Below are 18654 nucleotides of genomic sequence, written 5' to 3'. Positions count from 1 at the left end.
TATCTATCTATCTATCTATCTATCTATCTATCTATCTATCTATCTATCTATCTATCTATCTATCTATCTATCTATCTATCTATCTGTTTAGAGCTTCAGAACTCCATTACCCATCAGCTCTCACTCCTGATGCGCGTTCAGTTAGGGGGCGGAGCCTCAGGGCTCATGTGGAGGTGGTGAGAAGCGGACAAGTGCGGACAAAATCCAACTGGCAACTAGACGCCGCGATTTTCAATTGGGGACTTTCGCATATGATGGAATTAAACGAGAAATCCCGGCCGGAGCAGTTGTGCCGCTGACCACACCGCCAGTGTTTTATTCCCGACACGGTCTCCTTCTGAAGAAGGTAAAGTTCAGCTGAACTCTTGCTGTTACTGTACTGCGAGAGGAGACATCAGCGTCAGGCAGTGGATGTATGACTGATGCATCCATCAGTGAGAGCAGAACGGAAGTTTGACAGCGTGTTACAGTGTATCAATAAAGGCGTTCGATGCGCGTTTGGAGGTTGTCGCGGTAATATTGCAACATTTTTAGACTGTTTCCATATGTAACAGTGTCGAGTGCTGCTGGAGGAGGCAAGTGGACCGCACAAGATAGTGGATACAGTCATTATTCTACCGTCGGGTTTAGAGTATTAGTGTCTGGATTGGAGTTTGTGGAATAAAGCGGTTAGTTTGTTCAGTTCGAGGCTGGTGAATTCTGATTGGCTGTTTATTATCACCTGTCGAATTAAGCTTTTAGGTTTGATCTCAGCGTCAAGGTTGATGTCTCAGCTGTGTATGTCCGTGTAGAAATAATTTTCTACACATAAAAGCTATAGTTTGATAAGTTCGGCCTCCAAATTTAAAACCCCACACAGTAAAAATAAGCGATTCAGTGTTTCAGGGACAGCACTCGTGCATCTGTCATTCCAGCTACACGTGCACCGATTGCTTTAACAGGCCACATACTGTTGAACTTTTTAATGTGGAGCTTGTATAAAGTTTTAAAAGATTCTCAAGATTCCCAAATACCGTGCTTTACAGTTGACAGGGAAATTATATCTTCCCAAGGACTATGTTTGGCAGAAACAGCTGGACCAAATCAATTAGTTTGGTCTTTCTTGTTTTTAGAGCAAGCATTCTTGTATAAACTTGAGAATGGGTTAGTTTTGATTAGCTGTCCATCATGCAATTATTCACCATGTTTACTAGTCTACTATAAATATGTGGTATTTGACAATATAAACTGACTTATAGTGAGGTGTTTGTCAGTTTGGAAAATATGGAGAATTGTTTCAGGTTTTCCTGTGATTTGCAGTTCATTTGGGCAATTATTGTTATAGTGGGCTTGTAATGCATTATTATTGCTCCTGCACAGATGTCATTGCAGACTATCAACTTTATTTCGGTCACTAAGTAAGGGTTAATGTACAGTCAGGCAGCCATTATCACAAAATACACTCCAACAGGGTTTTTATAGCTTGTTTGATCTTATCAAGTAGCTAAATAAACAACTGGATATTAAATATTGATCAGAGTATTATTTTATTCATGTAGAGATGCAGAAGAACTGATCATGAAGATAAAAAAAAACGGGTTTCAGGGTTGTCTTGTGGTACAGTAATTTTGACCGCTTAATGTCATGAATGACCAATCGGAATTCCAGGAAGATGTGTAATAAAATAAAGTAAACATCTGCATTATTCACTTGGGTTATATTTGAATTTCAAACAGAGCATGAGGGCATGATGTGGTTTATCAATGGAGATTTCACAGGTAGAGCATGTTTACTGTTCAAATAATAATTAGTCTTTATAATCACACAAAGAAAACAAAGTTCCATTCTTTTTTTCCAATAGCGCATAAACTGTCAGTTAAGATAAAGGCAGGCACTGTCAACACTCTTATTTATTTGTATTACACTGATATATATTGAGCATGTGTGCAGCCTGTTCCTTATTGATGTTCTCCGGTGTCGTCTGTCATTGATTGAACTGTAGGCTTCATCTCCAGCCGATTGTAGCATTGACTCAGAAGAGAAATGTTCAGTGGATTAGCTGCGAATGAATACATATGAAAGGATCTGAGTGCATATTTCTCATTATTAGTTCATTTGTTCTGTGGCTTGTGCTAAATTATCTATTAGCCTAAACATAAAGTGATACATAGGCCTATTACTAATATTTTCAGTGCCCCCACAAAATAAATATAATTTTTTTATCATTTAATTGCACATGTGTAAATTTACTGTTATTATTTCTCCTTTTATATTGCAACTTTATTATCTATATTTTGATTAATACTTTTTTGTAAAAAAAAAAGTAATGTACTAAAATACATTTTTTTTTAATTATATGAATAATCATAAATGAAATTATAATAAATTCATAAAAGCATTTCTGCTATTTTTCCGTCATTTTCAATCAATTCTGTTAGATGCTTTGTTATAGTTTATGCTTTATTTCTTATAGCATATTTCAGTATTATAATCAGTGCGTCATTAAAATATAAAAGAAAGTATAATATTTAATTGAGCAATGAATGAATCGCTATGCAATGAATGCAACAATAACAATACATAGAAAACCAAATCTTTAAGTTGCATTGCATAAAACATAGGCTATGTTCAAGAAACATAAAAGGTTGTGTAAACTGTACTGGTCATATAAGACAACTGACATTTGTCGATGGCCCTGAACCCTCCTTGTCGAGACCCTCAACAGGTCAGATGTCACATACTTGTCCTTGAACGATACTGTGATTTAACAGCTATTTTAGTTGAACCAAGGTGCTGCAGCCCGTTAGAAAGACACAAGCAATACATTTCAAAGAATCAACAAAAGTAGTATATAAGTAAGTGTCTTTTCAGCACGTAGCACAGCTGTATTTTCTAGAGCGTTTCTCATTATCCACCCATACAGCAGAAGGACCTTGAATTCCTGTCAAAAACTAGGCCATCTCAAAATGGCAAATTCTCATTTTCTCGAATCTATCCCCATGGTCCTCCTGCTATTATTGTCTCGCTATCTCCTTTCTGATGGTAACCTACATATAATGTCTAAATAAGATAAATAAAGGACATATAGGTATTATGCTGATTTTATTGCTCCTTTAATCTGTTTGTTATCTTGTTTGCAGGCACACCGCAAAATGTCAGACAAAATGTCCAGTTTCCTCCACATCGGGGACATCTGCTCCCTGTATGCGGAGGGATCCACCAATGGATTTATCAGCACTTTAGGGTAAGATAGCCATCCACATGTCATCACCCAGTGTGTGGACATCAGTGTTGTACATAAGAGGAACATGATGAAAATATAGGTGCACAAGAGGAAGAAGAAAATGAATGTACAACACTCAGAAATGAGAAGTAACTGAGAGATGTTTTGTGCAGTATGTATTACAGTGTGGATTTCTGATGCATTTTCAGTGGGTTATGATGAATGCCGGTTACTAGAGCATTGCTAGGTGGTTACTCTCTAGTCCAAGTCAAAAGTCTCTGTTCTGGTTCTTAAAATTCAGATTGGGATATGGGAAGTGTTTTCTCCTTCCTAAAAGTTGAGATGAAACCGAAGTAGCGACAGATCTTTTCTGCATTGTGAATGATGAACATCCAAGTGTAACAGTTTATGGTAAAAGAAAAAAATGGTTCAATTCATGTTGATTGGATTTTGAGGTGTGGGCATTGAGCTTAAAAAGTGGAGGCAGAGGAGTCTGAAGGGATGGGTGTAAGCGCACTAAATGATTGGAGAAGTTCTGCATATGTCACCAGAGAGAAATCTGTTGTTTCACTGGACGATCCAGTTATGATATTTTAATTAAACGATAGATAGATAGGCACTTTACAAAAAGGTCCCTTTAGTCCACATTAACTGACAGTGCATGGATTAACTAACATTAACTGACAATGACCAATAGATTTGTTACAGTGTTTATTGATCTTTGTTAGCATCAATCAAAAAAATTAAACTGTTTAGTGTAAGTTCATGTTAGCTCAGGTCTATTAAATATTAACAGACACCGCTTTTAAAAATGTTGAAATTAATATTATTAAATAATTTTTTATTGTTAGTTTAACTAATGTATTAGTATCTAAAAACTGATGTTCACAAATGGAAACTTATTGTCCCCTTATTGACCATGCCATCCAATTTGTTCATGTCTTTCTTTCTTCAGTCACACAACAAATTAAGGTTTTTGAGAATTTTTTTCCCATATTCTGGACTTCAATGGGACCCAATGGGTTGAAGGTCCAAATAGGGGTTTCAGTGCAGCTTCAATGGGGTCTACACAATCCCAGCCAAGGAATAAGGGTTTTATCTAGTGAAACAAGCGGTCATTAAAAAAAATTACATATTTTTTTACCACAAATGCTCATTATGCACCAGCTCGAACCTCACGCATTACGTAATCACATTGGAATAAGGTGACATATGCAGAAGTACCGACCCTGTGTTTACAAAACGAACGTGCAAAGAAAGTGAAAAAATGACAAAAACAGGTAAAACAACGATGTCAGACAATTTTGAAGTTGTAGGAGAAAATCAGATGGAGCTCGGTACTACCTCTTCCTACAACCTTTCCAACATGAATACTTAATGCGTGAAGTCGCGCATCGCAGAGCTAGTGCAATACAAGCATTTGGGGTTAGATAAGACCCTTAAATCTCCGACTTCGACTCAACTTTATTGTCCCGTTAGGGAAACTAAGATTGCAGCAAACTTCCAATACACTAACCATATTCATGCACACATAACAATCACACCCATAAAAGCATACAATGTAAACATACAATTTCCCAAACATACATTCAAATTCAACCAGGCACTACTCAAGTTCATAAATTTTGTATACCAAATACATTCTCCTCCCCATCAGACTTGGTCAGTAACTTAATGGCCACAGTAACAAATTAATCTTTAATTCTTTTCGTCCAGTATACAGGAACTCTAAAACGATGGCCTGATGGCAGCATCTGAAACTCAGTATGTAGTGGGTGGTCAGTAGCACAGAGAATGACCTGGGCTTTCTTAACAACAGAATTTTGGAAAATTTCAGTAGGCCCAGTTTGATTCCTCGGCTGGGATTGTGCAATTATCAGTACATTTTTATTCTGGAAGTGAACTAATCCTTTAAATCTATATATTTTTTTGCTATGCTAATTGCACACAATTTAGGATCAGTCACGTTACTGAAATGTCTGCAAAAGTTTTCAGGCCAAAAAAAGTCCTATGTCAGTAGCTTTGTGATGTACTGTATGAAGCACAGCTCACACAGAAGTCCCTTTCAAACCAAGCAGCTTTCTATTGGTCAACACAGTGAATGCACATAACCAGCTTCTCCATCTGCATGGAGAACCTTTTTTGTCCTTGCTCAAAACACAGTTCATGCAGACTCCTATTAAAATAATGTGATTTTACCTGTAAAATTTTGCTAAATGTAATGCCATTTTAATATTTCTATATAGCATTATATTTCCTCCACTGGAAAAATGACCTGTATGCAACCCAACAGTTACACCAATTAGAGATTGTAATATTAATACAGGACAAAATGTTGTTTAGAATGCCAGATAGTTGACGGTAGGTGTGGTCTCCTCCGTTTACGTTTCTGTATTCTGATCCTGCACTTGAACATCGCAGAGCTAGTGCAATACAAGCATTTGGGGTTAGATAAGACCCTTATTCCTCCGACTTCGACTCAACTTTATTGTCCCGTTAGGGAAACTAAGATTGCAGCAAACTTCCAATACACTAACCATATTCATGCACACATAACAATCACACCCATAAAAGCATACAATGTAAACATACAATTTCCCAAACATACATTAAAATTCAACCAGGCACTACTCAAGTTCATAAATTTTGTATACCAAATACATTCTCCTCCCCATCAGACTTGGTCAGTAACTTAATGGCCACAGTAACAAATTAATCTTTAATTCTTTTCGTCCAGTATACAGGAACTCTAAAACGATGGCCTGATGGCAGCATCTGAAACTCAGTATGTAGTGGGTGGTCAGTAGCACAGAGAATGACCTGGGCTTTCTTAACAACAGAATTTTGGAAAATTTCAGTAGGCCCAGTTTGATTCCTCGGCTGGGATTGTGCAATTATCAGTACATTTTTATTCTGGAAGTGAACTAATCCTTTAAATCTATATATTTTTTTGCTATGCTAATTGCACACAATTTAGGATCAGTCACGTTACTGAAATGTCTGCAAAAGTTTTCAGGCCAAAAAAGTCCTATGTCAGTAGCTTTGTGATGTACTGTATGAAGCACAGCTCACACAGAAGTCCCTTTCAAACCAAGCAGCTTTCTATTGGTCAACACAGTGAATGCACATAACCAGCTTCTCCATCTGCATGGAGAACCTTTTTTGTCCTTGCTCAAAACACAGTTCATGCAGACTCCTATTAAAATAATGTGATTTTACCTGTAAAATTTTGCTAAATGTAATGCCATTTTAATATTTCTATATAGCATTATATTTCCTCCACTGGAAAAATGACCTGTATGCAACCCAACAGTTACACCAATTAGAGATTGTAATATTAATACAGGACAAAATGTTGTTTAGAATGCCAGATAGTTGACGGTAGGTGTGGTCTCCTCCGTTTACGTTTCTGTATTCTGATCCTGCACTTGAAGGAAAGGGAGCCAAGTCTCAACACTGCCCTCCTCACGTCCTTCCCCTGGAAATGAGATTGTGCTGGCAATCAGCCCCCTTTGCCAGCCTGCGTGATGTGATCACACACACACACGGCTACTCCACGTCACCCATCCATGGCAACAATAGCAAGCGTTTGGCTTTGAAGAACAGAACATTGACAGATCTCATTTGTCAAGACGCCTTTGTTCAGTTGTTGTGCATTGTAATCACTTTCTCTGCCCTGCTACTGTGTGCACATCCTCATGAGCCACAGCTATATTTAGCTGCACTGGTGTACGTAGTGTGTAGTGCTTGTCTCGGTGCCACCGAGCGACCTTAGCACGGATGGGATAATGAGCCACCTGGCCTACAGCTGGGCACAGGGAACCAGAAAGGACACAATGCCAGTGTGATGAGAACTGGCAGTCCTGGTGCAAATGGACTAAAGACCAAAGCCACCTGTACGTTATCCACTGGAGATTGTGAAATTCACTTGCCAGGTTGCATTTATGGTGAATAGATGAAAACTGGATGCAAATTACATACAGACTTGGTGCTGGTTCATTTGTATAACTGTGCTTTAAAACCCTACTGAGTTGCCTACATAGACAGTATTTGTAGGCCAGTTGTAAACGGACAAATAATTTGAGTAGGTTCAAGTTGGATGTTCAAACACACCTGTGATAATCAGCAATACTGTGTAGCTTCCTTTCATTACCATTCCAAATGTTTCTAATGCTTTTGAAAGAAGTCTCTTATGCTCACCCAGGCTGCATTTATTTGATTAAAAATAGAGTAAAACAATAATATTCTGAAATATCTTTAAAAATGGAAATAACTGTTTTCTATTTTATTTTTCAAGACTCATTTTTAAAATGTAATTTATTCCTGTGATGCAAAGCTGAATTTTCAGCATCATTACTCCAGTGTGACAGTGTCACATGAGCAATATGCTGATTTGCTGCCTGAAAAAAAAATCTTATTTTTATCAATGTTGAAAACGTCTGTGCTGCTTAATATTTTTCATTATTCTTTAAAAGTTTAAAGGAACATAATTTATTTAAAAATATTTTCCAACATTAATATAAATGTCTTTCACTTAATGTCAATTTAATGCATCCTTGCTGAATAGTATTAAATTATGATACTATGTTCAATAAAAATCAGTCTTACTGATCCCAAACAGTAATGTATGTTACTACGATGTCTAGAAATGCAGTGCACAGTAGGTTGGATTTTTACTTTTAATGCTTTCCCTTTAAAAATTAGTAAATTTTAAAATCAATATTACAATACTGTAGTAATTTATAAGATAAATTATATATATATATCTCTATATATATATTTATATATAGGCTTAGGTTAGGGTTATAATACTTTGTAGTTTTAATTTTAAAGATATGCATGTGATGCCTGAAAATGCTGTTTAGATTAAATTGTGTCTACATGAATGCACATTTGATGCCCAGCAAAACTGTGCAAGTTTATTTTGTACATTCTAATGCATGTATGATGCCCAAAAATTGCAGTTCAGGCTTGCAGCTTAGTAGGTTTTGAAATGTAGCCAATAATATACAGTATAAGGTCATGACCAGACGCTTGCTTAGAGTTGCTGTCAGAGATTTATTGGATTCTAACTTTAAAATATTGAGATGGATGTTACCACAGACAGTCCCTATTACTCCATATGACTACTGATAAATTAATGACAGTCTTGTTTGGTATTTTTGGACATTCCCAATCTTTCATCCTCTCACATATGTGGCCCAAAAATCTCTGGTTCCTTCTTTTCATGTTCCCTCCTCCATTCAAACCCAAACAAGAGTTGTTTTGCTTTCTGACAACATAATATCCCTATTCTCTCTCATTATTTTTACTTGAGACTTGAGAGAACATTATTGAATGATAGCAAGAAAATACCTTGAACTTATATGTCAGCTGTGGATTTGTTCTTACAGCCATAACTGACTCACTTTGGTTATAGAATGTGTTTGTCACAGTTTTTCATAACCAAACAGAAGTGTGTTTAACTGCTTTGTGAAATAAGAGTTAGACTGCCCTTGACTCATTCTGGATTTTAGCGATATAGAGCAAGTATAATGAGAGGCAAATTTTGGTGTCATTACATTATCACTGAATGATTGGATCAGTCTAAATTGACATTTGCTCATAATGAACGGACAAGATAAAACCGTGGCTCATACATTCAAGCAGATATACCTTTCAGGAAACACAAAGGCCTCTTGATTTGCTAATCGTTTCTCTTTCTGTACGCTAATACTGTAATACTTCATGTAAGAAATATAATATAAAAATGTGCATTTAATTATTTACTTAAGTTTTTTGAGCCGGTGTCTGCTGGACAAATTCATTCTAAATGTGCAGGGTGATTTCTTAGTATGATTTTGTATTCATTATTTTATACATTTTATTTAATTTGTATTATTTATTATTTAAAGGCCCTTAAGATTTTGTCCTTTTTCTAGTTAAGAGAGGTTGTAAATTATAAATGTGTGTGTATTGTTTAAAATTTAATTTTTTCAACGTTTATAGGTATGCAGTAGATGACCTCTACAAAAATGTCATTTTGGTTGCGTATTTCTTTAAATATTGTATCTCTTTTTATCATGCTGTCAGCTACGAATAGCACTATAGTACTTTGAACTCTGAAGTTTCTTTTCCCCACAATCAGTGCAGAAAAAGTGAAAAATAGCTGTATAAAAATAGAAATACTCAGTATGCTGCCTCCAGTTAAGTACTCTGACTCATGTCTCTCATCTTTGCAGTCTGGTGGACGACCGCTGCGTGGTGCAACCAGAATCTGGGGACCTAAACAACCCTCCTAAGAAATTTCGAGGTAAGGCTACACTTATGTCTCTCTGGAGGTGTTATACGGAAATGTTTTAGAGATTTCTGTTGAAGATGTGCTAAATTTACCCTTATTGCCATACGGAATTTTTGTGTGATATCTACTTGATCAGTGTTGTTATGGTATTTTCCTTTTGTGTGACTGTAGAGAGATATCTTTTGTTTCACGTTTGCTTTTCTTAACACTATCGGTTGGGTTAGGTTTTAGTGTAGGTGTTGCAATCACTGGACATTTCATTTCCCAACGTTCTGTGATATGTACAACAACCAACACAATGAAACGCTTCCAGATTCATATTCATCTGTTTCGGTTAAATCTGAATGTGCTTTTAGTGCAACTCCATAGGACATTTCACTTTGAAAGTGTTGCAAAAAGCAACATATCATTTTGCAGAAATGTCGCCACAGGCACGTTTTTCCAATAAGCCTGGGTTGTGTTTTTTTCTTTGAAACCAAGCAAGGTCGTTGTCAAATAGGAGACCGCATGCAGGTGCTATAAGCATACATTGCCTGTGTAACACTTTTAAATGGTGCTATATAAAGGTGCTGTATATTTGTGTTTTCACTCGGATGGAAGATGTCTCACCCAATTTTGGCAAATAGAAAAGCCAAAGATAGTGTAGCGCAATGCATTCGCCTATTGAGAGAAAGCTCATAAAGTTTACTTCCAGGTATTACACACCTGTCTGTCATTTTTCGGTGAACTTGATCTTGATTAGCTGGTTCAGGTGTGCTTGATGGAGCTGGAAATAAAATTGATTGTAATGGAGCTCTTCAGGAGCAAGACTGAGCTTTGACTTTACCCTTTGTGTACTGGAAAGAAGATTCTCTCCTTAAAGGTGAAACCTGTCAGATGTTAATTAACCTTGTCCTCTGGGCTGCTGTGTGGAAACTGAGCTTTAGGCATGCTGAGAGAAACCTCTGGGTCCCTTCTGCTCGTATATTGCTCTTGTGACAGGCTGTCACGTTGTAGCATGACATGTTGTCTCACTCTTTTACCAGTTGGTGTGTATATTTAGTGCATTATCTTCCCACCTGTGTCCAAGGTCTCAGTCAAGATGCAAAAGCTAGAGATGCTCAGATCAGGATTTTAGAGCTGATTACCGATTTCTGAAGTCCAGATTATAGGCCTGCATCGTTTGTCTTTAAAATGTGATTATGTTGTGAGTGTAGCTGAGAGATCCTGTCATAGAAATGTTAAATGTAATATGTATTTATGATAAAATATATGGATACACATACAAAGTTACTTACTGTATATGTTACAGGCATCATCAGTTGGTATTTGGCTATTTTATATGCATTATGCATGTGCTTTAAATATGATGTTATAGCAATTATAACATTAACAATTTCATATCACCGCAAATGTCTCATAATATATGATTCAGAGGTCCTCGGCTACAGCTGATACTTGTTGTATTTAAAAGGGAAAGTCTGAAGAAACTATAGAATTGTAGCTTGTTTCCCTTTGTCTAAACGATTGCATAGAACATACCTATCTGAGTGCCAAAAGTGCCTTTTTCCTGAAGTCTGCAGTTTGTGAAATATGGTTGATTTAACACAGAAAGACTATGTATACGTAGCCAGTGATTGTTTCTGAAATCGTATTGGCTAAAACACAAGCATGCAAATAGGATTTGAAACGTGTGTCAACTGGTAACTTAACTGTCATTGCCAGCTGTTTGAGGCTTTGCCTGTGAAAGCCTTTGCATGTGAGGCTGTGACACTGCTGCTCAATTCTGGCTGTTTAATATCTGCAGTCTTTGCCCATTCTGTGGCGTTGTTGATGTTTTAACACGCTCGGCTTCACACTGTTGTATTACCATTTAAGTCCAACTGAGGTGCTTGAAGGCACATACTGTATGTAGAACCTTTTTTTTTCTTTGCAATCCTTGCATTTTTGAGGGCCGTTTATATTCTTCATAATTGCAATAAAACTGGCATTTGGCTTCAAGTCAGTGATTCTTTCTGTCCAAGGCTGTCTTGCTACAGCATGAACCTGCTGAGGCCATGACGACATCCTCCTCTGAGAAACGAGACTTTCTGCATATTTGTCTTTTGAGGAATTTGAGAGAGAGAGATCAAATATTCTGCATTTCAGTGTCATTTTTTCCCCTCCTGAAGTCCATTTTGAACATTAGCCATGGCTTCTTGTATCAAAAACAGTTGTAATTTAGTTTGACATTTTTCCTCCTTTCTCTGACCCTTAAAATTTAACTGTCTGTTTTTGCTACCATGCCTTTAAAAACGAGTTCATCCAAGAATGAAAATGTATCATTTACTCCCCTTCATGTTGTATGTTCTAGCTGTTCTTTTTCTATGAAAGTGAATAGGGTTATTAAGCTTGCAGAATGACAAAAAAAGCAACGTAACGATTCATGAATGTGGTCCATATGATGGTCAATGTATGTAGCCTGTTGTGTTTTTAAAATATGTTTTTAATAAGTCTGCTTTTTTCATCAAAAAATACAGTAAAAATTATGAAATATTATTATAATTTAAAATAACATTCCTGTGATGCAAAGCTGAATTTTCAGCATCATAATCTCCAGTCTTCAGTGTCACATGATCTTTCAGAAATCATTCTAATATTCTGATTTTGTGATCAAGAAACATTTCTTCTTCTTCTTCTTCTTCTTCTTCTTCTCCTTCTTCTCATTCTTCTCCTCCTTCTCCTTCTCAGTGTTTTAAACAGTTGTGCTGCTGAATATTTTTGTGGAAACTGATTTTTCCCCCCCACAATGTAATAGTCTTTACTGTCACTTTTGATCATTTTAGTCCTTGCTCAATTAAGTATTTCTTCAAACAAATAAAAAAAAATGACCCTGAACGGACTATAGCAGGTCTGGTGCTGTCTCTGTCTGTGTCTGTCACACACACACTAATAAAACAGAAGGGGCTCCAGACCTCCAGAATGAAGCTTTTATGAATTCATTAAGCTTGTGAAATGATCTGATCACCTGGAATAGATTTATTTACCTAATTGAAGGTCACTGAATTGAAAATCGACCTTGTGTCAACGTATGATGCTGAGTGTGTCAGTCAACTGGTGGCTATTTATATATCTGGTGCTTTTGGTTTAGTCTTGTCATTTGTTTTTGTCTATTCATTAACTATGGCACATAACCAAATGTTTTTGCTGAAGGCTTAGTGTTATTTTGATTTATAGAAGCAGCTATGTGATACTCCAAACAGCGGATCAGTCGCTCTGACACTCTGGTTGTTCATGAGGATAAGTGAATGTGGCAGATGGATGGGTCTTTGTCAGCTTGTTTTGTATGGCTGTGTGTGTTGCCGTTTGTTCTGGAGTTCATTGTGTGTATCTTAGCATATCTATGTGTGCCTGTATGCATATTTTTTTCAGCTTCATTAAACCCAGATGGATGGGTTTAATGAAGCGGAATTGTCCATTACTGTGGCTTCAGTGTGACTGACTTTGATGGACAGGTGTTGTGTTTTTATAGTGACTGATGGATAAAGGTGAGAGTCAGACACCTCTAGTTAGCTGGATGGATAGTTGATTGCCTCATTTTATGATAATCATGAAATAGTTTTCAGTCCCTCATTTCTCATAGTTTTATAATTTATAGATGCTGTTAGGAAATACTCAATGCTGCAAACTAAAAGTCACTTTTAAATAACATGTTTTCAGGGTTACCACACTGAGTATTTCCTTACCCAGTTTCCTTACACTGTTCTTCATTGATGACCAGTGTTGGGGAAAGTTACTTTTAAAAGTAATGCATTACAATATTGCGTTACTCCCTAAAAAAGTAACTAATTACGTTACTTGGTTACTTTTTATGGAATGTAATGCGTTACATTAGATGACACTGTGGTAGCTAACCATTAATGCTTCTTCATACACTAACAAAAAGAGGGCCTTCTCCTTTAGCTGTACTCCACCCAGCTACTGTTTCAGTCTTTTGTCATCTATCAGCTAGACATCTCTCGTCTGCCCTCTTCTGCTACTTGACACACTGAGTTTATCCGAAATGACTTCAGTTTGCAGAAATTAATTGGTAAAATCCTCACACATGCTTATGTTTTCATTAAGATCATTTCATAAGCTGCCAGATGTAAGAAGAACATTCATTGAAGAACATTTCTAGCCTAGAGTTCAGCAAATGACTGGCAGAATTTATTAAGGGGCTATTTCACCTAAATATAAAAACTCTTGTCAGTATTGCCCACATGTTGTAATTTATATTTTAATTTTATAAATCTTATAAATATTTCATCTTATTTAAGTATATATATATATACTGGATGGGGGTGTAACGGTACGCAAACATGATGGTTCGGTACGTACCTGAAAAAATCGAATGATTTGTTCGGTATACGTGCGTACCATACCAAAAATTTTAGGTATGAATACGTGTATCGTTATACCCCTAGTATGTATGTGTGTGTGTGTGTGTGTGTGTGTGTGTGTGTGTGTGAGTGAGTGTGTGAGTGAGTGTGTGTGTGTTGTTGTGTTGTTTAAGAAGAACATTCATTGAAGAACATTTCTAGCCTAGAGTTCAGCAAATGACTGGCAGAATTTATTAAGGGGCTATTTCACCTAAATATAAAAACTCTTGTCAGTATTGCCCACATGTTGTAATTTATATTTTAATTTTATAAATCTTATAAATATTTCATCTTATTTAAGTATATATATATATACTGGATGGGGGTGTAACGGTACGCAAACATGATGGTTCGGTACGTACCTGAAAAAATCGAATGATTTGTTCGGTATACGTGCGTACCATACCAAAAATTTTAGGTATGAATACGTGTATCGTTATACCCCTAGTATGTATGTGTGTGTGTGTGTGTGTGTGTGTGTGTGTGTGTGTACATATATATGTATATATTTATATATTTATATGTATATATATATATAGCATGAAGACTAGACATGTTTCAAAGGTCATAAATGTTTTTCATAGAACTTGTTCATTCTTTGCACTGAGCAATTTACTTACACAAGCCTGTCTACATTTTTGCATGACAGGGCAGCTCACTTCTTCTGAACATGCAAAATGTACATTTATTATTTATTATTACGTTTGTTTGCCTCTCTGTGCCCACATACTGTATTTTTCATACTGTACTTTTTTCATTTATATATTTTACTGTTTCTGTTGTCAGACAACAGAATTAATATGAAATACGTGACCCATTAAGCTCTCCCTTCCAAGATGTTAATCTGCACAAAAATCCTGATTTAAAACTGAGCCGTCGTCTGATGAAATCAAATAGGCTACAAGATAAAGACTGTAGCTGTGCTGTTATTTCGGCTATACTTTCATGGAAAATTAGAGAAGCAACATAATATCTGTTTTAACTGAAAGCGCTGCTCCTCTCTGCCACTCGATGAACAGAGCAGACGCAGATAGAGGTGTGTGTGCGCGCTGGGAAAGAGAGACCTCGCGCTTGAGCGTCAGTACCGACAAGTCTCAGCAAATAAATGAGGTTTGGCCAAACCCTAAATATTTCTCTCTAGGCGCTTTTTTTGGCAACACTGCATCTCCATTTCTCCAACTACGGGTTAGGCCACGGGTCAAGCAGAAAATGCGCGTTGCGAATTGCGCGTTAATAAAATTTGTGCCGTTAAACTGAATTTAAATTAACGCGTTAATTTTGACAGCTCTAATATATATATATACATTGGGGCAAAAAAGTATTTAGTCAGCCACCAATTGTGCAAGTTCTCCCACTTAAAAAGATGAGAGAGGCCTGTAATTTTCATCATAGGTATACCTCAACTATGAGAGACAAAATGAGAAAAAAAATCCAGAAAATCACATTGTAGGATTTTTAAAGAATTAATTGGTAAATTCCTTGGTAAAATAAGTATTTGGTCACCTACAAACAAGCAAGATTTCTGGCCCTCACAGACCTGTAACTTCTTCTTTAAGAGCCTCCTCTGTCCTCCACTCGTTACCTGTATTAATGGCATCTGTTTGAACTCATTATCAGTATAAAAGACACCTGTCCACAACCTCAAACAGTCACACTCCAAACTCCACCATGGCCAAGACCAAAGAGCTGTCAAAGGACACCAGAAACAAAATTGTAGACCTGCACCAGGCTGGGAAGACTGAATCTGCAATAGGTAAGCAGCTTGGTGTGAAGAAATCAACTGTGGGAGCAATTATTAGAAAATGGAAGACATACAAGACCACTGATAATCTCCCTCGATCTGGGGCTCTACGCAAGATCTCACCCCGGATCACGGGGGGACCTAGTGAATGACCTGCAGAGAGCTGGGACCAAAGTAACAAAGGCTACCATCAGTAACACACTGCGCCGCCAGGGACTCAAATCCTGCAGTGCCAGACGTGTCCCCCTGCTTAAGCCAGTACATGTCCAGGCCCGTCTGAAGTTTGCTAGAGAGCATTTGGATGATCCAGAAGAGGATTGGGAGAATGTCATATGGTCAGATGAAACCAAAATAGAACTTTTTGGTAAAAACCCAACGTGTCGTGTTTGGAGGAGAAAGAATGCTGAGTTGCATCCAAAGAACACCATACCTACTGTGAAGCATGGGGGTGGAAACTGTTAGCCGGTTTAACCAAAAATCTGTATCGCCACTTTTTTTAGGATTCTGATGGTTTTTCGCTGACTGTGCCTTTAAATGTATCAGATTGTATGAAACCGTTGCAGAACCTCTGCATTTTAATCACGAGTCAAACAAAAATGCTACATATAGTATGATCAGATTTTCATGTAAATTAGATTGTATAATTAAAAAATTTAAGCAAAAACAGAATGGTCTAACTGCTTTGTGAAATTATGGATACATAAAACACATCTTCACGAAACAGAATCAACAGATGGGCTGCATGAAAGCACAAATTCACACACTGTCAGCAGCGTTTAAGGAACAGCAGTGATACAGCGTTTCTCTGGTTACTACTGCAAGGAAAGCAGCGCTGCGCTTTTAAATACTACATTAATATGCATTATATGGAGGTAAGGTGAAAAGAAAATACCATCTAAACTTTTCTGAAGACAGTCAGTTCTCCCCAGAGAGACATTCATATAAACCCCTCACCCCCAGTTCAGTATTGATGATTTTCTTCGAATATTTCGAATAATGTGTTCTTGCTCTGCCTGCTACAGTATTTTATCCTCTGTGTAAATCTTCAGCATCTCTGGCTTCTGGTAATGGCCGTTTACACTTGGTTTATTTGCTAAATAATTATTTGTGTGTTATTAATAGTTATTATGTGTATATATGTGTGTATGTGTGTGTGTGTGTGTGTGTGTATATACAGTGCTGTGAAAAGGTTTTTGCCCCCTTCCTGTTTTTTTAAATTTTTTGCATATTTGTCACACTTAAAAGATTCAGATCATCAAACTAATTTTAATATTACACAAAGATAATGCAAGTAAATACAAAATGCATTTATTAAGGGAAAAAAGCTGTCCAAACCTACGTGGCCCTACGTGAAAAATTAATTGCCCCCTCCTGTTAAATCAAGAAAGAAGGCCTGTAATTTTCATCATAGGTATACCTCAACTATGAGAGACAAAATTAGAAAAAAAATCCAGAAAATCACATTGTAGGATTTTTAAAGAATTAATTGGTAAATTCCTCTGTAAAATAAGTATTTGGTCACCTACAAACAAGCAAGATTTCTGGCTCTCACAGACCTGTAACTTCTTCTTTAAGAGGCTCCTCTGTCCTCCACTGGTTACCTGTATTAATGGCATCTGTTTGAACTCGTTATCAGTATAAAAGACATCTGTCCACAACCTCAAACAGTCACACTCCAAACTCCACCATGGCCAAGACCAAAGAGCTGTCAAAGGACACCAGAAACAAAATTGTAGACCTGCACCAGGCTGGGAAGACTGCATCTGCAATAGGTAAGCAGCTTGGTGTGAATAAATCAACTGTGGGAGCAATTATTAGAAAATGGAAGACATACAAGACCACTGATAATCTCCCTCGATCTGGGGCTCCATGCAAGATCTCACCCCGTGGGGTCAAAATTATCACAAGAACTGTGAGCAAAAATCTCAGAACCACACGGGGGGACCTAGTGAATGACCTGCAGAGAGCTGGGACCAAAGTAACAAAGGCTACCATCAGTAACACACTGCGCCGCCAGGGACTCAAATCCTGCAGTGCCAGACGTGTCCCCCTGCTTAAGCCAGTACATGTCCAGGCCCGTCTGAAGTTTGCTAGAGAGCATTTGGATGATCCAGAAGAGGATTGGGAGAATGTCATATGGTCAGATGAAACCAAAATAGAACTTTTTGGTAAAAACCCAACGTGTCGTGTTTGGAGGAGAAAGAATGCTGAGTTGCATCCAAAGAACACCATACCTACTGTGAAGCATGGGGGTGGAAACTGTTAGCCGGTTTAACCAAAAATCTGTATCGCCACTTTTTTTAGGATTCTGATGGTTTTTCGCTGACTGTGCCTTTAAATGTATCAGATTGTATGAAACCGTTGCAGAACCTCTGCATTTTAATCACGAGTCAAACAAAAATGCTACATATAGTATGATCAGATTTTCATGTAAATTAGATTGTATAATTAAAAAATTTAAGCAAAAACAGAATGGTCTAACTGCTTTGTGAAATTATGGATACATAAAACACATCTTCACGAAACAGAATCAACAGATGGGCTGCATGAAAGCACAAATTCACACACTGTCAGCAGCGTTTAAGGAACAGCAGTGATACAGCGTTTCTCTGGTTACTACTGCAAGGAAAGCAGCGCTGCGCTTTTAAATACTACATTAATATGCATTATATGGAGGTAAGGTGAAAAGAAAATACCATCTAAACTTTTCTGAAGACAGTCAGTTCTCCCCAGAGAGACATTCATATAAACCCCTCACCCCCAGTTCAGTATTGATGATTTTCTTCGAATATTTCGAATAATGTGTTCTTGCTCTGCCTGCTACAGTATTTTATCCTCTGTGTAAATCTTCAGCATCTCTGGCTTCTGGTAATGGCCGTTTACACTTGGTTTATTTGCTAAATAATTATTTGTGTGTTATTAATAGTTATTATGTGTATATATGTGTGTATGTGTGTGTGTGTGTGTGTGTGTGTATATACAGTGCTGTGAAAAGGTTTTTGCCCCCTTCCTGTTTTTTTTAATTTTTTGCATATTTGTCACACTTAAAAGA

At 37.1% G+C, this 18654-nt stretch overlaps 1 protein-coding gene across 1 annotated transcript in view; it reads left to right on the top strand.

Moving 5' to 3' along the window:
- The window catches only part of itpr1b (inositol 1,4,5-trisphosphate receptor, type 1b), a 154227-nt gene that overhangs the window by 3903 nt on the left and 131670 nt on the right, over positions 1-18654 (top strand). Inside the window, exons 3-4 of the mRNA XM_016267396.1 lie at positions 3120-3223; positions 9424-9494. Of these exons, the coding sequence (XP_016122882.1) occupies positions 3120-3223; positions 9424-9494 (175 nt within the window). The remainder of the gene's footprint in view (positions 1-3119; positions 3224-9423; positions 9495-18654) is intronic.

The sequence above is a fragment of the Sinocyclocheilus grahami genome, unplaced genomic scaffold, assembly GCF_001515645.1.
Source record: "Sinocyclocheilus grahami isolate Dianchi unplaced genomic scaffold, SAMN03320097.WGS_v1.1 scaffold3.1, whole genome shotgun sequence".
Taxonomy (NCBI): Eukaryota; Metazoa; Chordata; class Actinopteri; order Cypriniformes; family Cyprinidae; genus Sinocyclocheilus; species Sinocyclocheilus grahami.
The sequence above is the reverse complement of the archived record's forward strand: the minus strand, read 5'-3'. Positions and strand labels throughout refer to the sequence as shown.